We start from the raw sequence: 26,244 nt of genomic DNA, 5'->3' as shown, positions 1-26,244 counted from the left end.
GACCTGTCCCCACGGGCCTGTCCCCACGGGCCTGTCCCCACTGACCTGTCCCCACTGACCTGTCCCCACGGGCCTGTCCCCACTGGCCTGTCCCCACTGACCTGTCCCCACGGGCCTGTCCCCACTGGCCTGTCCCCACCGACCTGTCCCCACTGGCCTGTCCCCACTGACCTGTCCCCACTGACCTGTCCCCACTGGCCTGTCCCCACCGACCTGTCCCCACGGGCCTGTCCCCACGGGCCTGTCCCCACTGACCTGTCCCCACGGACCTGTCCCCAGAGCTTGAATGATTAAAGCAGGTTTTCTAACAGTGATACGTCTCCACCGTATACTTACTGTGGAGTATCCTCCTCATGCTTGGTTTACAGTAGAACACAGTATACTTACTGAGTATCCTCTTCATGCTTGGTTTACAGTAGAACACAGTATACTTACTGAGTATCCTCTTCATGCTTGGTTTACAGTAGAACACAGTATACTTACTGTGAGTATCCTCCTCATGCTTGGTTTACAGTAGAGCTGCTTGACTCACTCCTCTCAGGCATTCCCCTTTGTGTAAAGCGCTTATTTCTCATCATTGCTTCGTACCAGACACGCCGTCTGTGCCAAACATTGCTTTAAAAGTGTCAGTAAGATATGGTCTGACCTTGTCAAAACCAAGGGGGCTTCTTTGTCACCAGTTAAAGCGAGGCCAAACATCAACCAAGGTTTAAACCCTGCTGTAAACATCCACACTGCTGGTGTCATGTAGCGAGAGGCCTCTTCAAAACCTCAAAGCCAATAAAAATAGATTAGATAACAAACTGGAGCGATGAGAATGTCAGAGTAAGGACTCGGCACAAGGGAGCATCACAGGGCATCTTTTGGATACATAAATGCTAGACCCAAAATAAAAATCAAGCTTGCATTGCATTATAGCTGTGGTTTACAAATAGACAAAATAAATACAATAAATAGGCTTAACAAAACAAAAATTCAGTTAAGTATTTATTTGAAATGTTTTGGTCGTTTATAACAAGGCATGAATATGAAAACATGAAAAACAAAAGGGAAACTGGCAGTTCAATATTTTGACTAACGAGGTGGAAAATTGAACGGGATATTAAAAAGTGACCAAGGTGTCTGGTACAGTGTGTGTGTTGTGATGAAGGTGTTTGGTACAGTGTGTGTGTTGTGATGAAGGTGTTGGGTACAGTGTGTGTGTTGTGATGAAGACGTCTGGTACAGTGTGTGTGTTGTGATGAAGGTGTTTGGTACAGTGTGTGTGTGTTGTGATGAAGATGTCTGGTACAGTGTGTGTGTTGTGATGAAGGTGTTTGGTACAGTGTGTGTGTTGTGATGAAGGTGTTGGGTACAGTGTGTGTGTTGTGATGAAGGTGTTTGTACAGTGTGTGTGTTGTGATGAAGATGTCTGGTACAGTGTGTGTGTTGTGATGAAGGTGTTTGGTACAGTGTGTGTGTTGTGATGAAGGTGTTGGGTACAGTGTGTGTGTGTTGTGATGAAGGTGTTGGGTACAGTGTGTGTGTTGTGATGGTGTTTGGTACAGTGTGTGTGTGTTGTGATGAAGGTGTTGGGTACAGTGTGTGTGTGTTGTGATGAAGGTGTTGGGTACAGTGTGTGTGTGTTGTGATGAAGGTGTTTGGTACAGTGTGTGTGTTGTGATGAAGGTGTTGGGTACAGTGTGTGTGTGTTGTGATGAAGGCACTATCAAGTCTCAAACCGTCCCGCTCTGTGAGTGTCCGTCCTGACAGTCCAAAACCCTGTGAGTAAAAGCCAGTTCCTTGGCATGACGGCCAGACGGTCACTTCTGTTCAACCCTGTATCAAAGGACTGAGCCCACAGTGCTGTGGTCGGGTCCACAGGCGCGGCCTCGGCCTAAAAAACTGTACAAAACAAGTTTGTTGTCCAAGATATTTTCTATTCATGAATTCATAATTAAAGCATTGATATTATGGAAAACGCACATGTAGTGTCTCTAAAAAAGTGATGATTTCTGATTATACAAATGAGATGAATGAATATTATTTTACAGTTCACACACCAATAGGTGCAATGGTAAGATCCACCTATGTCCTTTACACCCATTTGGTCCAAATACATGATATTAGTACAAAATATGTACTGTATATGTAAATACAATATGTACAAAATGTGGTTTCCATTTTCCTTTTGACCCTCTATCACGCATGTTCTTTTGTCTGTAAACAACCAAGAATGGACCCAGTTAAACACACACACAATGCAGAAAAACAACAACAATAAAACGATACCATTAGCCAGCTGAGCAAGTACAGTACGAGTCCAATTGCAGACGTGTTTTAATGGACAACATTCCCCTTGATAGGAGCTGCAGTCTCAGCCATGAGTCTATGATATGTTACTGTTTATTCAGACGGCAAAAATCAAAAGGTCTCTTTTTAAAACCAACCCCATCTCCAAAAACGCTGACTCTAAACCGCAGGGCGCAGCAGTGCTTCAGTGTCGGAGTCCCCTCCTGAAGAACACAGTGCAAGTCCTGATGAGGAGGCGCTCCGACACCCCGGGCGACCTGAAGGAGTCCGGGTCACAGGGGCGAGTCGCCGGCCTGCGAGCGGCCCACCCCAGCCACGGTCAGAGGGCCGTCTCAAGCGCTCTCCCTCCTGGCAGCGGTCACCTCCTCCCCCTGTGTTAGACTGAATCAGCAGGCCTCGCCGGTCCCAGCCCGCGGTATTGGGCCCGCCTCGGCCAGCCCTAGTTCACTTTGGGGTAGATCTTCTCATAGAAGAAGCTCTGGGCCAGGAGGTACAGCTCGCCATCCTTTTCCCTGACGGCGTGGGCGCGGATGAACTGGAACTGCTCCAGCGCAAACTCGTAAAACTCGTTCTCCATCTTCCAGATGTCCGACTGCTGCAGCTTGGCGATGGACTCCTTGGTGGGGGCCTTCTTCTCGGTGGTCTTTCGCAGGTGGGACTTTTTCCCTGGAAGAAGAACACGCAGGATGGTCAGGTAAGCACTGGTGACTGGCCAGACATGACATGACGGTCCCACCATCGTCAGTAGCACTGTGGGGAAGTGGTTCCACTGGCGATAACAGAGGTGTGTTCTTGTGGACTAGGGTCTACCTCAAAGGTTCTAGAGATAGATATGATGACACAATAGTGGCAAACCTGAGTTCAAGCGCTTCTCTGACCGGTATCAAGAGGGGAAAAGGGGGGGAAAAGATCTTCTGAGTGCAGAGTAGGCCAATGAGAGGGGTGCAGCTGCGTTGGTACCTGTGCTTCCGGAGGTCCAAACTCCCAAAGACCTGGCGCCGTGCTCCATCATAGCTTTGCCAAAGCCGAACAAACCTACCGAAGACCCAAAGTCCTACAGGCCCAACTCACTGCTCTGTGTCCCAGATAAGATCCTGGAGAGGCTGATCCACAGCCGCATCGAGCCAGTAGTGGACCCACAACTCCCACCGGAACAAGCCGGCTTCCGCCGACAGTGGATCAGGTAACGCTACTCACACAGGACATCGAAGACAGCTTTCAGGATAAGCAGAAAGCTGGAGTAGTATTCCTGGACCTGACAGCTGCATATGACACCGTCTGGCACCGTGGACTACATCTGAAACTGTTGAGGATAAACTCGGACCGGCACATGGTGAGGTTCATTATGGAGATGCTATCGAACCGTAGCTTCACCCTACAGACTAGCGATGGCCAGACCAGCAAGCTCCGAAGGCTGAAGAACGGTGTCCCACAAGGCTCTGTCCTCTCACCAATGTTGTTTAACATCTACATTCACGACCTGCCGGAGACAACATCTAGCAAGTACGGCTATGCGGACGACTTGGCCATCATGCTTCGACGACCAACATGGAAGGCGATGGAAGATGGCCTCAACCGAGACATGGGCATCCTAGCAGACTACCTCGAGAAGTGGCACCTTCAGCTCAGCGTGGGCAAGACAGTGTCTGCAGCATACCACCTCAACAATACCACCTCAACAATACCACCTCAACAACCGGGAAGCAAAAAGGGACCTGGACATGCGCGTTGGCAACAACCGTCTGGAGTTCCAGCAAGCCCCCAAGTACCTCAGCGTACGGGTGGACCGGACACTGAGTTGGCCATCTGATGATATAGGAAAGAAGAGAAGAAGAAGGTACCTGTGCGGTAGAGTTCTGTGGCGCCCTTGAAGAAGCGCGGCAGCGCCGCCTCCAGCATCATGATGAAGTCCTCCAGCTCCTCCGTCAACCCCACCAGCAGGTACTCGTTCACCAGGTTATACTTCGCATGCTCCAAGGCCCACCTGCTCCCCACGTTCCTACACACACACACACACACACACACACACACACACACACACACACACACACACACACACACACACACACACACACACACACACACACACACACACACACACACACACACAGATTCCATTACGTTAGTCATTTAGCAAACGCTTTCATCCAAAGCGACTTAATAATAATTGCATTTAACATAGGTAGTCAGTGTACTACTAGTGCATCTCCCTCCTAAACAAGTGGCTCAGAGCATGAACTATTGCTAAAGCTAAAGTCCTAGGTTGCGTTCCGAATCGCATACTTCTACTTCTTACTACCAGTACCTACTACAGCTGCCCTTAGAAAGTATGTACTTTGCATACTTACGGATGTACGGACATACGGATGTAGTAGGACATCCTGGTATTTTTGCCATACTGCATGTGGCATACTATGTATTGGGACATACTACATCCTGTTTTGGCGTACTATATAGTAGGGTAGGATGCGATTCGGAACGCAGCCCAACAATGGCAAAATAGATGCTATTTAAATCATGATCTCATCACTAATCACAGCATGTGGAGTGAGCCTGATGTGGCGCGTGAGGTGGGATTTGTGATGTGTTCATCCAGATGTCCCCAAACGCACGGGACCCACCAGCACTCGGAGTGGTGGCCACAGAAGAAGGGGATCTGGAGCCAGAGCTTCTCAGGGGCGCAGTCAGAGCCCCCCGCGGACACACACTCGTCAAAGGTCTGCGGAAAAAACACACACGGACACGCCAGTGAATCCTGAGAGATCATGATCACACAAAAGGCATAGCGAGTGAATTCTGCGAGATCATGATCACACAAAAGGCATAACTCCAAACATAATTTCAAAACAATCCCGTAGGTTACCTTTTTGTCCCCCTGTTTTCGGCGCCTCAGCCCGGGCCTGTAGTCGTCTCCGAAGCGCAGGAAGTAGTAGTATGACACCAGGCGTTCGATCGGGTCCCGGACCACGTTGATGTAGACTGGCTTCCCCTTCGCCCCATACCTGCTCACAGGAGACAAGAGTCGGCAAGGATCTGCAGGAAAACAACAGTTCAACTTGACTCTGTTTGATGCTTCTGCTCTTTCAGAGCGTGAGTTAAGTTCTCTTTTTCAGCCACAAGATGGCAGCAGCTCAAAGGGAAATAATCCTCCGTAACACAGGGCACGGGAACGCTGTTCTGCACATCATACATGTCACAGGGCTACATGTGTGAAGGCAGACAGCTGACTCCCACTAAACCACAATCCAACATCTGCACTATCCACGAGGGTTAAAGTAAAACTAGAGAATGAAGGGTCTTACTTGGCGAAGTCCAGAAAAGCCACATGGCCGTGATAGAAACCAGGTTTCATCTCCCTCCAAGATGTCACGTTCTTTACAAACCGCACCTGGAAGACAGGAAGAGAAATGCAAATGCATATTCAGGCACAAAAACAAAATCCCTGCCAACCATTTCTATTCTAGCTTTCTCCCCTATTGCCAAACAAATAGGCCAGAATATGCAACAGTCTCTTATTGTTTTCCCTGCGTCGGCCATGATGATGTTGCAACTGGCTGCAAAACCATTCGATACAGTATGTGAAATCCTCGCAATGATTCCGGAACATACTACCAGGGTCTATATTCATCTGTAGGTGACATTCGGCAGAGCTATGAGCCCCCCCCTGGTATCCAGCTCTGTGATGTGTAGGGGGGGGGAGGAGGGCTGTATGGGAAGGCGGGGGGGGGTCTGTATGGGAAGGGGGGGGGGGGCAGGGGGGGCTGTGTCGTCTGCACAGAGAACAGACTGTATGGAGAACGAGCAGCAGATGGGATATTACATGGGCAGAGACCGCCGGAAATAACACTCGCTCTGGGGCGTTTACACACCCCGTTTCTGGGGTTGGTGGTGAGAGGAATACAAATGCAGCCAGGCTGCCAATTCAGGGGTGTCACTGCCGAGGGGGGGGCGGCGGAGGGGGGGCGTGCAGAGGGTACCTCCACAGTCGAGACAGGCGGCAACAAACCAGAACAGAATTCCATCTGCAGTGTCCCTAAGCTCTTACATTACATTGTGAACAGCGTTCTTCAATTTGTCCGTACGGAGCTTCTTAATGTATTCCTCTGACTGATGCTCTCCTCAAACGCACAGTGCTGTGCCAACTGAGTTTCTGGAGGCCTCCTGATCTAAAAAAACGGTTGCGTGTTATTATGCGAGACAGGGGAGGCTGGCCAGAGAGCATTGTGGGAAGCCTGCCGTCTGGCCCTCTGATCTCCTGTCAGTTCCCAGCTAAGGTCAAGGTCAGGAGCAGCTCCAACACATACTCAGGGAACTCAATGATAAACTCGGCGTCAGGTGGTGTTGGTACTAAAATAACTATTTTCCACCTCTGCCACAGTGACAGACTGTCCGAAGCCAAAGGTCAAACCGAGCCCACATCTACAACTCCCTGCCTCTATCTGGACCCAGGCACATTCACGCACACACAGACACACACCAGTGTTTGCCATGTCTCTCCTATGATGTTATTAGCCTCTCTTACTCTGAAAATGTAATTTAATGTTATTTATTGCTCTATAAATGTTCTTAGCCGGTAGACAAACATACTCCTGGAGCTCGATCGCCTTGTTGAGAGGGGTCAGGGAAGAATTTTTACAGCTCACTTATCTGGCCCCCGGGTGATTACTGTTTTTTTGCTTCCCTCTGGAATATGTAGAGAGTGGGTCGTATGCCCACCTCCCTTGTTCTCTGTAAAGCGCATTGTGTTGCCTCTGGGTATGAGATGCGCTATACAAATAAAGCTTTGATTGATTGATTGATACAACAACGCGTCTCACCTGGTCCTGCAGGGACATCACGGGGTTGTTCTTGGTGGTGTTGATGTGCAGCACGTGGAAGCGGTTCTTCCCACACAGGTCGTAGGCGATGTTGGTGAAGGAGGTGCTGGCCGTCTTGGGCACCCGGTTGTAGATGATGACCGTGTCGTCCCCCGAGGCCGCCGGCGCCACGTCCCGTCCTCCATCTTGGGAGTGCCGCTGCTCCACCTCGCGCACCTCGTGTCTGGCGATAGTTCGCTCTGTGAAGGTGAGAGGGGGCGGGGGGAGGGAAACGAGACGCATGAAAACAGGCGCCAGGCGGGCTAAAGCGCTTCGCTCTTCACTTTAGACAGACGTGGCGCGTTTGAGCAGCTACCAGCTTCCCTCTGGTCCAGGTGTTTTCAACAAGCCCCCTCTCTGAGAAAACAGCCCTCGAAAACACGACACGCGGCTCATCAGGCCACCGACTGTCTTTGTTAGCGCGCCTCAATTAGCCGAACGACCTGCTTTGATCGTCGCGACGTGCAAACATCTCCAGGTAAGATTGAGCAGGGGAGGAGCACCAGAGCGGGAGCACACCCCCCCCCCCCCCCCGCCCCACCCCACCCAACCGAGTGAAGTCTGCCCCCCCACCGAGTGAAGCCCCCCTGCTGCTGGGAGCCAATTACAGGTCCGTCTGGCGGCGGCGCTCCAGTCGGCCTCCCGCCGCGCAGAACCCACCGGCTGATGAGCTCAGGAACAGGAAGCTCCTCGCTCACCGGGAGGCGGGCTAGGCTAGCGTAGCGCTCGAGAGGTTCCTCCAGGGAGGCTACATGAAGGGTTCGTCACTAATGGGTCCTCCCAGCAGGCGGGCCGGTGGTCATGGACACGCCCACTCCTCCCGGAACCGACCCAAACAGGCCAGGCTGCCGGTTCCTAACGTTCTCCGGTCATTTCCAGCAACACAGAAGGAGAAGCGACGGTTCTTTGAGGCGTCCTTGGCGGTGCGGAATTAAATCTGAGGTGAAATGAGATTTTAATAAAGGCCGGGTCTATAATTGAAAAATCTTCAGATGTAATCTGATATCGATCAGAACCCCCCCCCCCCCCCCCCCACCGAGAAGAGAACACCACACGTAGCACATAATAATGAGATATCCTACTTTTCTTTCAGTGAAGCCAAGCGGCGGAGGGCCCAGCTTTTCCTCGGCAGTCCTGCGTGACGTGCCAGGCAGACACCTCGGGCCAACAGCGAGGCCTGCGCCCCCGCCAGAGCCCCCGCCCCCCCCACCAGCCCCCCCGCCAGCCCCCCCGTCAGAGCCCCCGCCCCTCCGCCAGAGCCCCCGCCCCCCCCAGCGCCCCCGCCAGAGCCAGACTCTGATATACGAGCGCCTGTCCCGAGGACGGCCTGCTCCTTTATCAAATGACGGTATCACCTCGCCACAGAGACGGCCACACCGGCCACCGCCGTGCGCTCGGCTCGCCGTCAGACTCCGGAACATTCCGGCTCCTCTCTCCCGAGCCGAGCCCTCGTCCTCTGCAGTGGATTGCACGTATCGATCTCCCTCCTTTAAGCCAAAAGGTCAAATCCATTCATCTACACCATAACCACAGTACTGCAGTGCCTAAATTTGAATGTGCAGAATTTGCATTTTTAACCTGCAGCGTTCCCCAACCCCACCCTCTTGGAACACACCACAGTAGAAAACAAAGGCACGCAATCAAACAGCTACAGAACTGTGAGAAAATGTGAAGCTGAACTCGGCCAGCAGAGAAACGCAGCGTTTTGGATGTGCAAAGCAGCGATGCTCAAGTTGTGAGCAGCATGGATACTAATGACTTGCTTTGTTCCCCCCCATTAGTATACATGTCTACCGGGGGGCTGCAGAGTCTAGACAAGCCCTGATGTGTGCGAGGAGTCATCTGTTAATCCTGGCTCCTCTGGTGTGACACGCAAACATAGGATTTACGCGTTTAAGTTCAACACACGCGTGTCGGTGTGCGTCTGAGGGTGTCAGCCTTAGCGTTTCAGCCAGTAGCTAGCTCAGTAGATAGCTTGTTTTAGTAATGGGAGCTGCCAGTGCTCTTCCACAGCAGACAGACTAACGCAGAGTCATACTGTCCTAGGATGGAAGGTAAAAGCCTTCTTTTTCCTACAGAACCCTGAGTGTTTCTATCGATTTCGATCTTCAATTCTATTACTGTCAGACTCAAAGTGTTACAGAAGCAGAGGAGAAGAGGTAAAACCAGATCATTTCCATGCCGAGCACAAAAAAAACTGGATACTCATGTTGAGCCGCAATGCTAAATTATTCATTGTGCCGTCTTTAGGTTCTGGAAGGTTTCAGAGATAACTCATGTCCTCAGTGCAAAAAGCTGACAGGCAAACAGCTGTTCTCTGGCAGTAAGTTACTGAACTTTCATTTATTAGGCGAGCGAGGCTATGATTGTGCTGAGCATCATGTTTTCATATTCCATCCAGTCAGGAATATGAGCGTGTGTGGAGGCCACAAGGACACAAGGTGCCCCGCGCTCCCGTTAGTGGCTGGCAGGGTGTGAGGGAGGGGCCAGCTGAGGGAGAACCCTAACCCTGGTAGGGTGTGAGGGAGAGGCGCGCTGGTGCCCAAAGATGATTGATTGGGCCCAATAACATCTGTTGATTGAATTAGCGGTGTAGCGATTCTTCAGACGTTCCTCCGCAGGGCGGGGCAGTAGATCTCCCCCACCCAGAGACCCCCAGGGCGGGGCAGTAGATCTCCCCCACCCAGAGACCCCCAGGGCGGGGCAGTAGATCTCCCCCACCCAGAGACCCCCAGGGTGGGGCAGTAGATCTCCCCCCCACCCAGAGACCCCCAGGGCGGGGCAGTAGATCTCCCCCACCCAGAGATCCCCAGGGTGGGGCAGTAGATCTCCCCCACCCAGACACCCCCAGGGTGGGGCAGTAGATCTCCCCCACCCAGAGACCCCCAGGGTGGGGCAGAAGATCTCCCCCCCACCCAGACACCCCCACTTCCCAGCATGTCTGACAGGCCAATAATACCCACACCTGCTTCTCCCTCTGATTAAACAGAAGAATTGATCGCACCGTCCGCCGGTATCTCAACATTAGCGTGAGGCTGTTTTCCTTCATATATCTTTCCAGTCACCTCCTATGAAACATGAGGTCAGATAATTAGTCATGAAATCCAAGAGGGCCGCATGCATTACGCCATCAGGATGGAATGAGAAGAATCGATGGGAGGAAAGCTGCGAACGTCAGCGCAAAGGGAGAGAAATGAGGAATCAAAGATGAGTTCAAATGTGGCTGACACCTGATTTAGCTTTGATCCCCTCGGCACTCACTCGTAGCTTTCTACTGGTGTAATTAGGTCTATAACCTAATCTCACCTGCTGATGATCACACAATCTCTAAACCTATAGACTGCGGAAATGTAAATCCCTCCACATTTGTACTGTCGTCAGAGAAGACGACATCGTTCCCTTCAGATCTATTCCACTTGAGAGACGGTGCTCATTTCCCTCCACCTACAGTATCAGCAATGGACACTCGCAGTTCTCAGGCATGAGGCAAGAGGGTATTGTAGGATGTAGGAGGGTATCGGAGGGTATTGTAGGATGTAGGAGGGTATTGTAGGGTGTAGGAGGGTATCAGAGGGTATTGTAGGAGGGTATCAGAGGGTATTGTAGGATGTAGGAGGGTATCAGAGGGTATTGTAGGATGTAGGAGGGTATGAGAGGGTATTGTAGGATGTAGGAGGGTATTGTAGGATGTAGGAGGGTATCAGAGGGTATTGTAGGATGTAGGAGGGTATCAGAGGGTATTGTAGGATGTAGGAGGGTATGAGAGGGTATTGTAGGATGTAGAAGGGTATCAGAGGGTATTGTAGGATGTAGGAGGGTATCAGAGGGTATTGTAGGATGTAGGAAGGTATCAGAAGGTATTGTAGGATGTAGGAGGGTATCAGAGGGTATTGTAGGAGGGTATCAGAGGGTATTGTAGGATGTAGGAGGGTATCAGAGGGTATTGTAGGATGTAGGAGGGTATGAGAGGGTATTGTAGGATGTAGGAGGGTATTGTAGGATGTAGGAGGGTATCGTAGGATGTAGGAGGGTATCAGAGGGTATTGTAGGATGTAGGAGGGTATGAGAGGGTATTGTGGGATGTAGGAGGGTATCGGAGGGTATTGTAGGATGTAGGAGGGTATTGTAGGATGTAGGAGGGTATCAGAGGGTATTGTAGGATGTAGGAGGGTATGAGAGGGTATTGTAGGATGTAGGAGGGTATGAGAGGGTATTGTGGGATGTAGGAGGGTATCGGAGGGTATTGTAGGATGGTATTGTAGGATGTAGGAGGGTATCGGAGGGTATTGTAGGATGTAGGAGGGTATCAGAGGGTATTGTAGGATGTAGGAGGGTATCAGAGGGTATTGTAGGATGTAGGAGGGTATCAGAGGGTATTGTAGGATGTAGGAGGGTATTGTAGGATGTAGGAGGTTATGGTAGGATGTAGGAGGGTATCGGAGGGTATTGTAGGATGTAGAAGGGTATGAGAGGGTATTGTAGGATGTAGGAGGGTATCAGAGGGTATTGTAGGATGTAGGAGGGTATTGTAGGATGTAAGAGGGTATTGTAGGATGTAGGAGGGTATCAGAGGGTATTGTAGGATGTAGGAGGGTATCAGAGGGTATTATAGGATGTAGGAGGGTATCAGAGGGTATTGTAGGATGTAGGAGGGTATTGTAGGATGTAAGAGGGTATTGTAGGATGTAGGAGGGTATTAGAGGGTATTGTGGGATGTAGGAGGGTATCAGAGGGTATTGTGGGATGTAGGAGGGTATCAGAGGGTATTGTAGGATGTAGGAGGGTATCAGAGGGTATTGTAGGATGTAGGAGGGTATTGTAGGATGTAAGAGGGTATTGTAGGATGTAGGAGGGTATTGTAGGATGTAGGAGGGTATTGTAGGATGTAGGAGGGTATTAGAGGGTATTGTAGGATGTAGGAGGGTATGAGAGGGTATTGTAGGATGTAGGAGGGTATTAGAGGGTATTGTAGGAGGGTATTAGAGGGTATTGTAGGATGTAGGAGGGTATGAGAGGGTATTGTAGGATGTAGGAGGGTATGAGAGGGTATTGTAGGATGTAGGAGGGTATGAGAGGGTATTGTAGGATGTAGGAGGGTATTAGAGGGTATTGTAGGATGTAGGAGGGTATTAGAGGGTATTGTAGGATGTAGGAGGGTATGAGAGGGTATTGTAGGATGTAGGAGGGTATGAGAGGGTATTGTAGGATGTAGGAGGGTATCAAAGGGTATTGTAGGATGTAGGAGGGTATCGTAGGATGTAAGAGGGTATTGTAGGATGTAGGAGGGTATCAGAGGGTATTGTAGGATGTAGGAGGGTATCGTAGGATGTAAGAGGGTATTGTAGGATGTAGGAGGGTATCGTAGACCCTGTTTTGGACAGAATTTCCACTCGCAGTCAGACTCAGGAGGACAAAGGTCCCATATCTCCTCAATTCTGACCGCCTGCTCTCCACGTCCTCCCCGTCATCTGGCCACCTGCTCCTGTCACTCTCAGCGTGACCGACCGCCCGACCGACCGCCAAAGCAATTAATGCCACAGCTAAGATGCCATCACCGTACCATCTTCCAGACCAGACAAACTGGCAACTAAAAATGCTGATTCTGATGGACCATTTTAATTAGGATCTTGGCACTAACACTGAGTCTATTTGTCTCGACTCATTTCATTCCAACGTCCTTCTTGTCTTGCCATTTCTTTTCTCATTAAAGCATACTAAAGAAAAAAAAAAAACACCTGCCCATCTGGGGCTGGGCCTGCTGCAGTGATCCGGTCTCTCCCATCTGGGGCTGGGGCTGGGCCTGCTGCAGTGATCCGGTCTCTCCCATCTGGGGCTGGGCGTGCTGCAGTGATCCGGTCTCTCCCATCTGGGGCTGGGCGTGCTGCAGTGATCCGGTCTCTCCCAGCGCAGCAGCGTCTTCTTTGTTCCACGCTCATCTCCCACAGGGACACCTTCAGGCAGTCTTAAAGAGAAAGACCCCGAGACACCCACGGGTTTCTCTCATCTGACGGACGACGCAGGGATAAACCCTCCCGTCCCAATTAAAAAGCCCTCCTCTCTGATTAGAGATCATCTGTCTGTCCCCCCCCCCCCCCCCGTGCGCAGGCCTAGCCTCCCTCCCACAAGGCAAGCCCTCTCTAATACTTATTCCCAATTAGAGCGCGTTGCCCATCCCACTGTATTGGAAAGATGAGAGGGGAAAAAAACAGGGCTTAATGAAATTAGAAGAGACTGCTGGGAGGGAGCAGGACAAGAGGAGGACAAGAGGAGGACAAGAGGAGGACAAGAGGAGGGCAAGAGGAGGACAAGAGGAGGACAAGAGGAGGACAAGAGGAGGGCAAGAGGAGGACAAGAGGAGGACAAGAGGAGGACAAGAGAAGGACAAGAGAAGGACAAGAGAAGGACACGAGGAGGACAAGAGAAGGACAAGAGAAGGACAAGAGGAGGATAAGAGGAGGACAAGAGGAGGACAAGAGGAGGTGCAGGATTTGAGGCCAAGAGGAGGTCCCTTTATGTTCTCTCCTAAAGTCTGACTCTCCCACCCAGCCTTGGGTTCCGTACGGCTCGTTCTGCTGAGCAGAACAGACCGGTGGAACACTAGAACAGAACAGACCGGTGGAACCCTAGAACAGAACAGACCGGTGGAACACTAGAACAGAACAGACCGGTGGAACACTAGAACAGAACCGACCGGTGGAATACTAGAACAGAACCGACTGGTGGAACACTAGAACAGAACAGACCGGTGGAACACTAGAACAAACAGAGCAATGGAACCGAGGTTTGTGTAACCATTGTAAGAGCAGAACACAGCTGTGCAGACATAGGCCGTGTCCGAAATGCATACTACCTGCTACTTGCTATATAGTAGGCACTATATAGTAGGCATACTGCATACTGTATAGTACCTACTGTTCCACAAAACGCATGTAGTATGCGAGAAAATACAGCATGCTACATCTCGCCTACTATATAGCAGGTACTATGCATTTTGGACACGGCCATAATGAGCGTTTAGTAGTGAGCTGCAGGCTTATTTGCGGGTTGCTTGTTTTCTGAGCGGGGTAGAAAGTGTCAGGAAATCAGCCTTAACGTCACACTGAGAAATGTGTACTACACAAACACACAAGTGTACTTGGCTGATAGACACTCCATTTGAGACTGAATCAGTGGCAATGCAGTCGTACCCGAGACGCTGCGTCCGTTTCATTCAGTGTCACCTTCAGACTGTCACCGTTTGCCCAAGGCATGAGGCTAATGTGTCCCTGTCACCATGGATCAGGTGAGGGCCTCTGTCCCTCCTACGCACACGCCCTGGGGACAGCAGTGACAAGGTGACACACGGACAGGACAAAGATCACAGCTGACAGCCTGGAACACGGGCAGCAAGCAGTTCTGTTCAGGAAGAGCTGGGCCACTTACAGCAAACACATGATTTATGCGTTTAAGTTCATAATTTTTTTTGATTCAGCGCTGACTGCATTTGAATGGTAAATCAAAGTGGATGTGCAGAAATTGAAATTTACACGAACGTGAACAACTCCGGACTTCCGTTACCACGGCGATGGCAACCCTAATGATGATGGATTTCCTCTCGTGCGTGTTTGACACGCCGGAGTTCTTGTGCCGCCGCGCCAGCAGACGGGCCAATTAGAGGCCGGCCAGCGGGGTGTGTTGTAACAGTGGTCCGGTCAAAGTCCTGCAGCGGCCAGCGGCCAGCGGACAGGTGGCAGCTGGGGTGAGATGTGACCGCTGTCCCTCTGAGGCCATTGGCCACAGATATCACTGGACAAGAGAGGAACTGACCGAGAGACTGAACAGGAGAATGTGGACGTGCAGGACGGTTCAGAGCTACTACGAGTACACCTCTCTCTCTCTCCCTCCCTCTCTCTCTCTCTCTCACCTCTCTCCTGCATAATGACCACGCCTAATTACCTGACCAGTGATCGATCTCTCTCTCTCGCTCTCTCAAGTAGAAATATCTCTCTCTTTCTCTCTCTCAAGTAGAAATATCTCTCTCTTTCTCTCTCTCAAGTAGAAATATCTCTCTCTCTCTCAAGTAGAAATATCTCTCTCTCTCAAGTAGAAATATATCTCTCTCAAGTAGAAATATCTCTCTCTCAAGTAGAAATACCTCTCTCTCTCTCAAGTAGAAATATCTCTCTCTCTCTAGTAGAAATACCACTTGACTTAGATTAAAAGAACCCAACGGCAGCGGTGAACAAGGCATCTTCGCCCACTGTGAAAGAAACAGCGAGAGTCCAACGACGGAGAGAGATGTGTTGGCCTATCAGATTCGAGCGAGAGCGCTGACAGGTGCCTGGTTTTCAGAGTGGGTATGTGGCCGCGCCGAATACAACGGCAGACAGAGAGATCAACAGGGGATGAAGCCAGGGGAGGAGAGCTGGTCGATGCTGGAAATGGAGATGAGGCTTTTCTCGGGGCCGAGCCAGTCAGTGGCCTCCTCCTCCTCGGGGACCAATTAAAGGCCTGGCATTAAGCTCTGGGCAGGAACCCCCCTCAGCCCCGCCCCTGCTTGTTTAGCGCAGCTCCTCTTCATCAGCGACGGCTCGTCAACAAACCGCGGCGCTGGGGGGGGGGGAGGGGGGCTACCCCTCCGACTCTACCCCACGGTGGCTGCGTTAAGAGTCCGAGCGCGACGTAGAGGCTGGCCAGCACCGCATGGTTCTCAGCACCCACTCAGATCCACAGGAAGTGAATAGTCCTGCATTAGTTTCTGAAAGGATATCTGACCGCCTTCAATTGATTCATCTCTTATGTATCCACTGCCGACCTGCCACCATCGTCCTGCTAACGGCCATACTCGCGGGCGTAATCTCTAACACCTAATGCATATGCTTCTGTGATTGGTGTAGAGTAGCAGTTAGAGATTAAATACTTTATATTGTGGCCGTTGCGGATCTTCTGGCACCTATACTGGAGTAGCTCGATCAACAAGAATCGATGTGTCCAGATGAACTGGCCAGTGACCGCTGACCTTTCAACCTGACCTGGAGGTTGAGAGAGCTGCTGCTCTATTCGGCGTTTCAATTCCCTGATGTGGTGATGATCCCTCGGCCACTAGAAGCAGTAAAAACGCATCATCAGAAGGAAATGCTCTACAGGCTACACAAGCGTCCCTCTTAACCCCGGAGAACGGCAAACATGAAGTGAGAACGCCGGCCGGTGTGTGAGGTCTGTGGAGTCTAGGGGTGTAACGATACACTAATCTCACGATACGATACACGATATTGGGTTGACGATAATACGATACGATACACTAAGGGCAGGTGTGAAGCGTTGCAGTAGCGCTGCTGTTCACACCAATAGTGCATTTCTCCACATTTCTACTCCAATACACGTTGTGAATGTAGAGCTTAACTGTTGTAATATCATGGAGAGGCCTAGAGACAAAAGACATGTTTGTTACCAGCGTTGTGTAGCCAGCGTTCACTGATATACAATAAACATATCATGATATTGTTTTCACCTCGACGATACGTATTGTGACGTTTCTGTATCGCGATATATTGTGGCACGATATATTGTTCCACCCCTAGTGGAGTTCCTCTCCCCGAGCTGCCCCAGCCGTGCTGCGGCCCCTGGCCCGGCGCCATCCTAAGACCCTCGGACTCTCCCAGGCCCCGCGGACCACACCAGCACCCTGGGAGGCCGAGGCAGAGAAAGCCCTTGTCCGTTTCATCTAGGTTACTATCTAAAGAAAAATGCAGCTTGGGACATTTTTGACCAGGATAAGTCTATTCAACGTCCCTTCATGAATTATGCATGATTAACGATTTAGCAACCCATTTATGGCTGTCTATTATTGTGGAAATTGGCCTCATGTGCCAAACATTTCACCCGAGTCATTTCAGTAGCGCAAACATCCTGTCTAAAGGGAGAAAGAGAGAGAATTGTTCACAAAAAATTCTAAAGATATCATTTCAAATCTGACCTTCTGATATCTCATAAAAGAACCCGGTCTGGAATTAAAAACGTCCAGAATTCAGAGAGATTAGTTGTAATTCTGAGACGCTTTGTTGATGAAGACTGTTCTGAAAAGGTCTCAGTTCTTTGTTTAGTCAGAAATAGAGAGGACTGCCTGCTTGCTTTGGCAAATCACGAAGCAGCTGCAGTGAATTTTTCCACTTTCCATGGCCTTCTCATGATCTAGGCTTGAGGCTGGTGCAGTATCTTGCATACATCAGGAGGAAACTACTTAGCCTGTTCATTTTTAATGCTAGATGAAAATGTTCACCGCAGCGCACAGACATGAGAGACACACATTCGTATAGAGTGGCTAAGAGAAGATACTGAACTAAATCTACTCTCACTGCACACCCCAGTACACTAGGGATGTAAGGGTATGACATTTCACAGTATGGTATCTACCAAAATAGGATTTAGATCAACTTTAATGATTTTTACCCCACGCCAGAGCTGGCCCTCCTCACCAGCGTGTTCAGTTTCTTCGTCTCCCCAGACCTGATGTTCCTCCTCAGCAGGCCACAGCAGAGAACAGTGTTCTGGCTACCAGAGACTGGTAGAACATCTGCAGCAGCCTGTTACCCATGTCCTGAGGAAGAACAGTCTGCTCTGTCCTTTCCTGTAGAAGGCCTCAGTGTTGTCTGTCCAGTCCAGTCTGTTGTTCAAGTGAACTCCCAGGAACTAGTCTGAGTCCAGTCCACCATCTTCCCTCCTCTGGGATGGTAATATGGGTTGGGAGCCTCTAGTTCCATCGGAAGTCCACCATCGTACGCATCAACAGCCAAACTGCTGCTTTAGCAACTAAACGTGGGGAAAGGTCTTCACTACTTGAATTAATTGTAATCAAGTGCAGTTTAATATTGTACAAAGTGTATAATATGCATAAAGTCCAATGTCGTAATTCAATATTGCTAGCAACTTGAATTGTGATGTTTAATTTTTTCCCTCTTGCTGTCACCAGCAGAGCTGTGGATCAGTACCGCTGCGCTGCATTGCAGTGGTGTGGGTGTAGAAGCTTAATAGAACATAGAACACTATTTCCTTATGGTCCAGAACCGTGGTTGTTTGATACCGGGGCATACCTTAAAACGGAGTATCGTTACATCCCTAAACACGACTGCAGGGCTATGCTCCTTTAACTTGGGCTGGACAACAACTTATGGCGTAGATTAGCCCGCCGAAAGCCACAAAGAGCGTGAGGTTTGGGGTCAGGGCGTGGTTTCTAATCACAAACACCTGGACTTTAGGAATAGGGAACATGCTGTGGCCCTGGGTGCTTCAGAGGAAAGATTTGTGACATCGGGATATGTTTAGACATGTGCAGTGGGTGGTTTAAATTAGATTGGTAAATTCTCTGGTAGGAAGATTAACAGAGAGAAGTGGGTGGCTGCAGTGCTCTGACTGTAGTAGAACCAGGAACAGCTCACTGACTGTAGTAGAACCAGGAACAGATCAGACTGGGACTCTTGGGGTGTTCAGTGGGCTAGTTTATGGTGGTGGGGGGGGGGGGTCTGCAAGCGAGACAACTAAATGTTCTCTTCTAGATCTAATAATGATCCTGTTTCTGTAGGCGGATGACTTCATCGGTAATTCATTCATCAGTCATCGATGGATGGATGGACTCCCAGAGGAGTGACACATGGGCCCACGCCATCACCTCAGACTGCTCTCTGATGACATGGGTTCAGTTGTGCTGTATTAGTAGCCTATCGCCTATAGTACAGATGCTCTAACAGAGAGCAGACAGACAAGCGATACCTCCACACCAAGACTTGCTTGAAATCTGGAGGTGACGATCAAACAGGAAAACATCAGAACTTTATTCCATATTCCTATTGCTAGTGACAACACAGGACTAGATATCACCATGTCGGACTGTGATTAGGTAAATATTAGACACGGTTAATGTCATTTCACCACATCTCTGTACTGCACAGTATGTAGGCCAAAATAATCTTTTGATAAGCCTACTGTATGTTTTGTACGATTTGATTAAATGCAAATATGCTGTCTTTATTCTCTTGTCAGGGATGACTTTTCTTTGATCAGCCTCCCCACAGAGTATACCCTGAATAATGCATCACTACAGAGCGCTGCAGCTAAAACTATTCAATCTTCCTCCGTTTCCTTCTCCCTCTCTCAGCTAAAAGTATTCAATCTTCCTCCGTTTCCTTCTCCCTCTCTCAGCTAAAAGTATTCAATCTTCCCCCGTTTCCTTCTCCCTCTCTCTGGTCAAATCAGCAGAATACTGGATGGGAATGACTAGTGCTGGTACAGAAATAACCAAAACAAAACAACGTTTGTCTCCCGTAACAATATGTAGTAGACTATCTTAGCCGATTGCCTGATGGTAGCCTACTCAAACATCTCTGCTGTCAGTAGGTAGTCCTGCCAATTATGGCATATTTTCAAACAAAATGTCTTCAGGTCATGATGATAAAAAAAACAAATTCATGACAATGTCTGCCTTCATCAAAAATACAACACTGACATTTCAGATGAATCCCAATGAAATGACGAGTATGTTGGCCTAAGTTTAGCAAAGTGGATTAATTGGTGCCGACCGTTCTGTGGTTAGCAAGGACAAATCCTCTGATTCTGTGGCTGAAACAAAGAGACACAGCTGCCGGCAGCAACATGTCTGGAGCTCAAATAAGACTGGCAAGAGGATGGAAAAACTAGAAAAGTAAAAGGCGCCCTAACAAGTAACTCTTGAAAGTAGAAAGTTCTAGAAACAGTGATGGCAGGGAGGACAGAACACTAACGGGGACACCACACCGATCCTGTAGCCAGAAGAGAGAGGGCTGTGAACGGGTTCACTTGGATTTAATCAGGAAGTGTGCTCCTTTTTGGTCAAATTACATTTCCCTTGGAAACATCAATAACATGCAATGCCTTGGTGAAACAGGCTTTTAGATAATCAGGTTGGGCTGAGTTCAACCTATGCCCATGTACTGTCACCCAGATCAGTATTTAACACCATCCCTGTAATGAAAATGATATCCTACACAGGTCAGCATCAAACATTTTGTTTTGCCATTTTGACCAATAGGAATACCCTAGCCTAAATCAAAACAACATCACAGCCGGAATAGAGTCTGGTAACATTAGAGTAGTCTTCAACGTCTCTGTCAGTGAAAGAGGAGAACTGGAGGCCATCTTATCTCTGATCTCCCAAACCAAAGCGCTCATCTCTGTGATCTGCTCCCCCTCTGGGTCAATAACCCTGTCCGGGGGCACGTTTCAGCCCAAACAGTTTGTCATTGGCTACCGAATGGTGGGTGTCTTTCCCCCATAGAGTGCTGTCATAGCAGGGAAAGGATCAGAGGTGCGTGATCATGGATTTAAAAACAAAAAACGGATAACAATTACCAGTAAACCGTGCTCCAGGCCCAAAGTCTACAGAGTGAACTGGCTGTGTACCATCATGTCGATGGCAATTACGATGTACACAACAGTAAAGTCCTAGCCAGGGCTTCTGACCTCTAACCCCAAAGAAACAGTAAACAACAACAATCCAAAAGCATCCTGTGGGTGCAGACGTGGCTGAGAGGATCCCACTAATGAATAACAAACTCCTCACGTTGAAGAGCCCGCCGTTCAGCCCAGAGGAAGAGAGAAACTCTGAGCATTAAACCCTAAATCCACCCCACGGTGGTCTAGGGACCCCTCACTATACTGCATACTGCTCGACCAGATCATTTATCAAAGTTCTGCCTAATTAATACAAACACTAGCCTCCTTGGAAAAGATCAATAGAGAACTATAAAGGGAGGACAATTCTGCACAGCCATATAAATCAAACGGAGAACTCCATTCATCATGCTATCCTAAGCTAAGCTAAGCTATCCTAACTGATGCTGTGATGGATGTGCTGCCAATCATAGACTTTACCCATCTTAGTCCCGAGGCCAAGTCATGCATGTTAGAAATATTTGAACCAAAACTAAACATTCTGATCCAATTCATTACTACATGCAACACGTGGTTTAATGTCTGCCTTTACATCAGTTGGTAGGTGCTAAAAATTAAAATAGAGTGGATGACAGTCACTCACTGCGAGTGACCTGAGACTATATCCATGCCTGGTGTAGAAAAGCTTGTGAGCACCACACTCCGATACAGGCCTCCAGTATTAGCTTAGCTGAGAAGAACTGATAGCAAAAAGAAAAGAGCAAAAGACTTGTGTGATAACAAGCATGGATCGCAGATGAATGCCCACGGCGCAGACAATCATACGCAGAGCCAGGGGTGACTACCAACTGCCATCGTCTGAATTTTGTATTCACCTACAGTACAACCTGATAGACACAAAATGAAATGCATTCAATTCAGACACTTTATTGACATATACCAACACCATCTTTATGTAGGCTTACAAAAGTATTTAATTAAGTAGGCTACCGAGAGCCACCACTACCTCCTCCAAAGCACATGTGTTCAGTCTAATGCCGGACTCACACTAAGGACTTTTACTAGGCGTGTTAGCAATTCACTGTTATACAACGGTTAGTTCTGGTTCTTGATTCTGATTGGCTGGAAGCCGTGTTAAAATGCTTTGTAACACACACCTGGGACCGCATATCATTCCATTTTCAGTATTAATGCGACTCCCATTTGATCCAATGCAATGTAGTTGTTGTTGTTGCTTGGCAACCCATTTGTTAGGGGAACTATTTGCTCGGCGGAATTGAGGGAATGATGCTTCGTTTTGAATAAATGTTAATATTTTACATTGCTGTGTGTTTATTTTACACTAATAGCTGTAGTTACCGTTGTATAAAAGCAATAAACCACTCGAGGCCATGTGTTATAGTGATTTTATAAAGTCTGTTTCGCGTCGTGCCTAACAACGCCCCCAAGCTGTTATAAAATCACTATAACACACGGCCTCCCGTGGTTTATTGCTTAAACGAAGGACGCTACAGTTGTAAACAGAAAGCGTCTGCCTCTCCCTCGCTCAGACCATGCAGGCAGAGTGAGTGACAGGCTCAACGCCGAGGAGCGCTGTCAAATTTCACTGATCACATGACGCGCGAAGTCTAGAGCGATCAGCCATCGGCTTTCTTTGACTTTCCTTCGCAAACTTTGTAAACTTCGCAAACAATTTTCGAACATTCTTAACAGGCTGTTCAAATGTAACAGATCAAAGAAAATACGATGTGCACGGGACAGAGCAGGCAGACGCTGGTAACATGTAGCCTCCGGTGGAACCGGCAACACCGGTATTGTCATGAGTTTATTAACTGGTAGGGGAAATCCTCACCGTGGCATCCATTCCTTATAGTGGTGCGCTTGCGCGGCCTACTGCCCAGGCATCTGACTAAACAGCCATAACTGAATGACTGACTGACTGAGTGTCCCGACTTTCTCGTGGTCTGACCATGGCCTGGCCTGCTGCCACCGCCGTGGGAACATTTCAATAACAAACAGCTAATGCCGAATGTAGCCAGCTAATGCAGAATGTAGCCAGGTCTTGGCACCATGAAATTAGATGTTTAATTAGCAACTAGAAATGGTGCTCGGGGAGCACAGGCCTCCGCCCATGAATGCATGTGGTGGCTGTGCGCGTGCGCACCTGCAGGACATGTTTGGTTTTATGCAAGTCAAAACCCCCATCTCTGTGACCTTCACACGTCGAAATATGGCCGTTTCAACCCCTCTCCCCAATTGACAATAAATCTTTGGTTCCTGAGCCCCAAAATAACTGGAGGTGAATGGGCAACTGTGTTTGGGCGGCTCTGTGGCGCCCCCCTCAGTTCACAGCCAACGGGGGGTAGTGCGGTACACTCCGGGCTCCCAGTCCAAACCCCCTGTCTTTAGTGCCCCCACACAGAGAGCTGGTTTTGTTTTCATTCGTGGACCCGGCCCATGATTCGTGAATCATGAAAATCGGTCCGGTAGCTTTTGCACAATCCGGGTCCAAAAAATGAATGGTGGTACATGGCTAGCAGTGTTTGGGCTGCTCCGTGATTCGGATCCACATCAAAATTGAATGGGCTCTAATTTGGACCATGCTAAACCCTTCCACCAGATTTGGTGAAAATCAGCCCAGTAGTTTTTGCGTAATCCAGTTAACAAACACACCCACACACACCACCGCTAACATTACCTCTCGCCCTGCACTGTCGCTGGGGTGGAGGTAATTACTGCCATCTTCTATCACAATAGCTCTGTCAGGTTTAACTGCAAAGCTGCCATCTTTGTGATAAGGCTACCCTACCAGAGGAACCAGCTGACTGCACCATCAGAGGTGTGTCAATCACTCCTCCTCCCATCCCTCTCCCTCCCTCTCCCTATAGGCCTAGCGCTTTCTCTCCCTCTCAACTGTCCTTTAGAAATCAACACCTTTTTGTGCTGCTTTCAGCATGGTCAGCATGGTCAGCGACGATGAGCAATGGGGATCAATGGTGCACATGGTAAATGTGCGGTCTACTTAGCAAACAATTCATCCTGTTAATCAGAGGATTTGAAGGGGATTTATTTGGCATATGGGACATTATTGAAATGACAGTAATCATAATACATAGAAGGCAGATCGGTGATGTAAAGGTGCAAAGGCTGGGAAATAATGACATGATTCTCATCGGATGATGCATCCAATTGGTTCACTCCCAAGGGAATCTTCAGAATAAAAGAAACATTCAAATCTTCTACCACATAACTTTAATATCGAGAACATGGCTGCTTGATTCTAGATAGCAATATGAACCCTATCCACTAGAATAGCTACTTTGAGGTAAACCAGTGCATATAATATGTATTGGCAATGGGACAAATGAACTGTGGCTAGCATCCCCGATGGCGGGCTCTGGAACATCCTGTTGTACAGATGAGAGGACGGACGACCGAAAGGACATAGACCCTCTTAATAGCCCCACCTCCAATTTCATAATGTTCTCCAGAGTAAACAGAAAGGTTACAGTCTGGTCTGCCTCCACACACAATGATTGTAAGCATCCCCATATCCAAATAAGTCAGCTACTGGTTCTGTGGCAGGCTGCAGATTACAAGTGTCAATCAAATACTAAATGTTAAATGGACTGCACTTATATAGCGCTTTTCCACCTTAGCGGCACTCAAAGCGCTTTACAATGGCCTCTCATTCACCCATTCACACACACATTCACACACCAATGGCGGCAGCTTCCATGCAAGGTGCTAGCCTGCTCATTGGGAGCAATTTGGGGTTAGGTCTCTTGCTCAAAGACACTTTGACATGTGGACAGTCGGAGCTGGGACCCTTCGATCACTGAACGACCCGCTCTACCAACTGAGCTACAGCCGCCCCGCTAGGCTACTGCCTTCCACAGGCTTGCAAAAGGACTAAACAAGTACTGTAGGCCTTTTTTGATTCTGCTTAAGTTGGTCCACGCTTTCAACTTTCAACAGTTTGGAAATCTGTGTCCATCTTGAATTTTAATTTCATGTAAGGTTGTCCACAATGAATATTCAATGCAATCAAAGTAGTTACAGACAATAAATCTGCTCCATAACCACTATTTCTAACATGTAATATTAGAAGGGAACATTATCATTATGATAGTATTGGACCATGCGTCAGGGCTGGACCAGAGTCATTAACCGCAGTGCTCGTCCATCACTTCAGACCTCCTAGAAACACACGTACCCAATTCAATTAGCTCATGCTTTATTAGGCTTATAGATTTCTATAAGAAATTAAAAAGTGTCACTCTGGCTCCATATGCAGTTATTGTATTCTGACATGTCGGCCTGTTGTCCCTCTGAATCTATAGTAGGGCCCACTTAAGATACTTACAGATTTACAAATGATTCAAAATTCACGTGTGGAATAACTTCTTTTGACTGAGCTCATTAATGATTCCTTCTAGATAGTACATCAACTAGATATCCTCTCAGTGGGAGGTCTTCAAAACCAAAAATCATCAACCTCGTTTGCAGTTAAGACATTTTCATAAACATGTCTTTATGAAAAATTAAAGGTCCCTATATGTTGCTCGATAATACTGGAGCAGATAGTCCTGTAGTGGGGTAGTGCTCGCCTATTGATTGTGTAAGCCTGAGTAAGCCTGAGTAACCACTGTTTATCAATCATGACATCGGCATTATATTAACTAAATTGGAGTTAGTGTATACAAGAAGGGCGGATATAATATTACAACGTTAGAACATATGGACTCAACTGGGGGATGGACTGAGACGTTCAGGTGCCCACAGGAAACGCATTGAGGGTCATTACCATTTCATGCACATCTTTCCAAAAAGCTTACCCAGCTTCGCTCTGGACTCCTCCAAATGTTGGATTTGGTTCTCGATGAAGAGCATCGCCAGTCCAAATGCCAAAATAGCCAAAAGCTGGAACTTGGGCGGCATCATAATCCGTAAAAGCCCCATCAAACTACCAGATAAGATCCTTTAAAGCCCCATCAAACTACCAGATAAATTACATCAAACTACCAGAGAAGTTACATCCGATTCATACCAAGGATCTGATATTTATACAGTCAAGCATAGAGTGGAAATCGATTCGACTTGCTCTCTTGTCTGATTGTCTAACTGACTTTCAACTGTTAGCGAGCTAGCTGGTTACTTGATAGCTTGATAGAATCTCTTTTTAAAAGTGCCAGATAGCTAGCTAGCAAGCTAACTTCGTTAGCAACGCATCCACAGTGCCCACAGTAGACTTGCCGTAACCACCACAAGGGATATCTTCATATGGTGATAACTTTGACAGCTGGCTAGATAGATTAAAAACGTAAGGTAGTTAACGCTAGCTATAAACTGTCTGTTAAGTCGAATCGTGGTCTATCATTTCATCAGAATTTCTTGCTTTTCTGAGGTAAATTCTTGCTTTCCTGAGGTAAATTCTCTCAGGTTCTTTCGTGGCGGTTGGTCTCTGGGATGTTCGTCCCGCCTAGCTGCGTCTCTCTGGAGCACGAGCTCGGACCAGCAGCAGCACGCGCACACAGCTGAGTGTTCTGAGAGTCACACTGGCGAGGAGTCACTCGTTTTATCTACCAGCGCCGAGAGAGTTCTCTGACCGGCGTTAACCAGGCGGAGAAGACTCACTGTTTCAGTTTAGATGTTGCTAAATACAGTGGAATAATGTGATGTTTGATGTTGTTCC

The 26,244-nt window shown here is 48.5% G+C and overlaps 1 protein-coding gene across 1 annotated transcript; it reads right to left on the bottom strand.

Moving 5' to 3' along the window:
* Positions 1 to 974: 974 nt before the first annotated feature.
* On the bottom strand, positions 975 to 26,019 carry hs2st1b (heparan sulfate 2-O-sulfotransferase 1b). Its single transcript, XM_084435777.1, has 7 exons — positions 25,388 to 26,019; positions 7,110 to 7,348; positions 5,595 to 5,680; positions 5,156 to 5,294; positions 4,914 to 5,011; positions 4,134 to 4,291; positions 975 to 2,958 (listed from the first exon to the last, which is right to left on the bottom strand). The coding sequence occupies exons 1-7, from the start codon at positions 25,509 to 25,511 to the stop codon at positions 2,732 to 2,734; spliced, it is 1,071 nt and encodes a 356-aa protein (XP_084291903.1). The 5' UTR covers positions 25,512 to 26,019; the 3' UTR covers positions 975 to 2,731.
* Positions 26,020 to 26,244: the final 225 nt, after the last annotated feature.

Source organism: Borostomias antarcticus, assembly GCF_949987555.1.
Source record: "Borostomias antarcticus genome assembly, chromosome: 3".
Taxonomy (NCBI): Eukaryota; Metazoa; Chordata; class Actinopteri; order Stomiiformes; family Stomiidae; genus Borostomias; species Borostomias antarcticus.
Note: the sequence above shows the minus strand (reverse complement) of the source record. Positions and strands in the feature narration are given on the sequence as shown.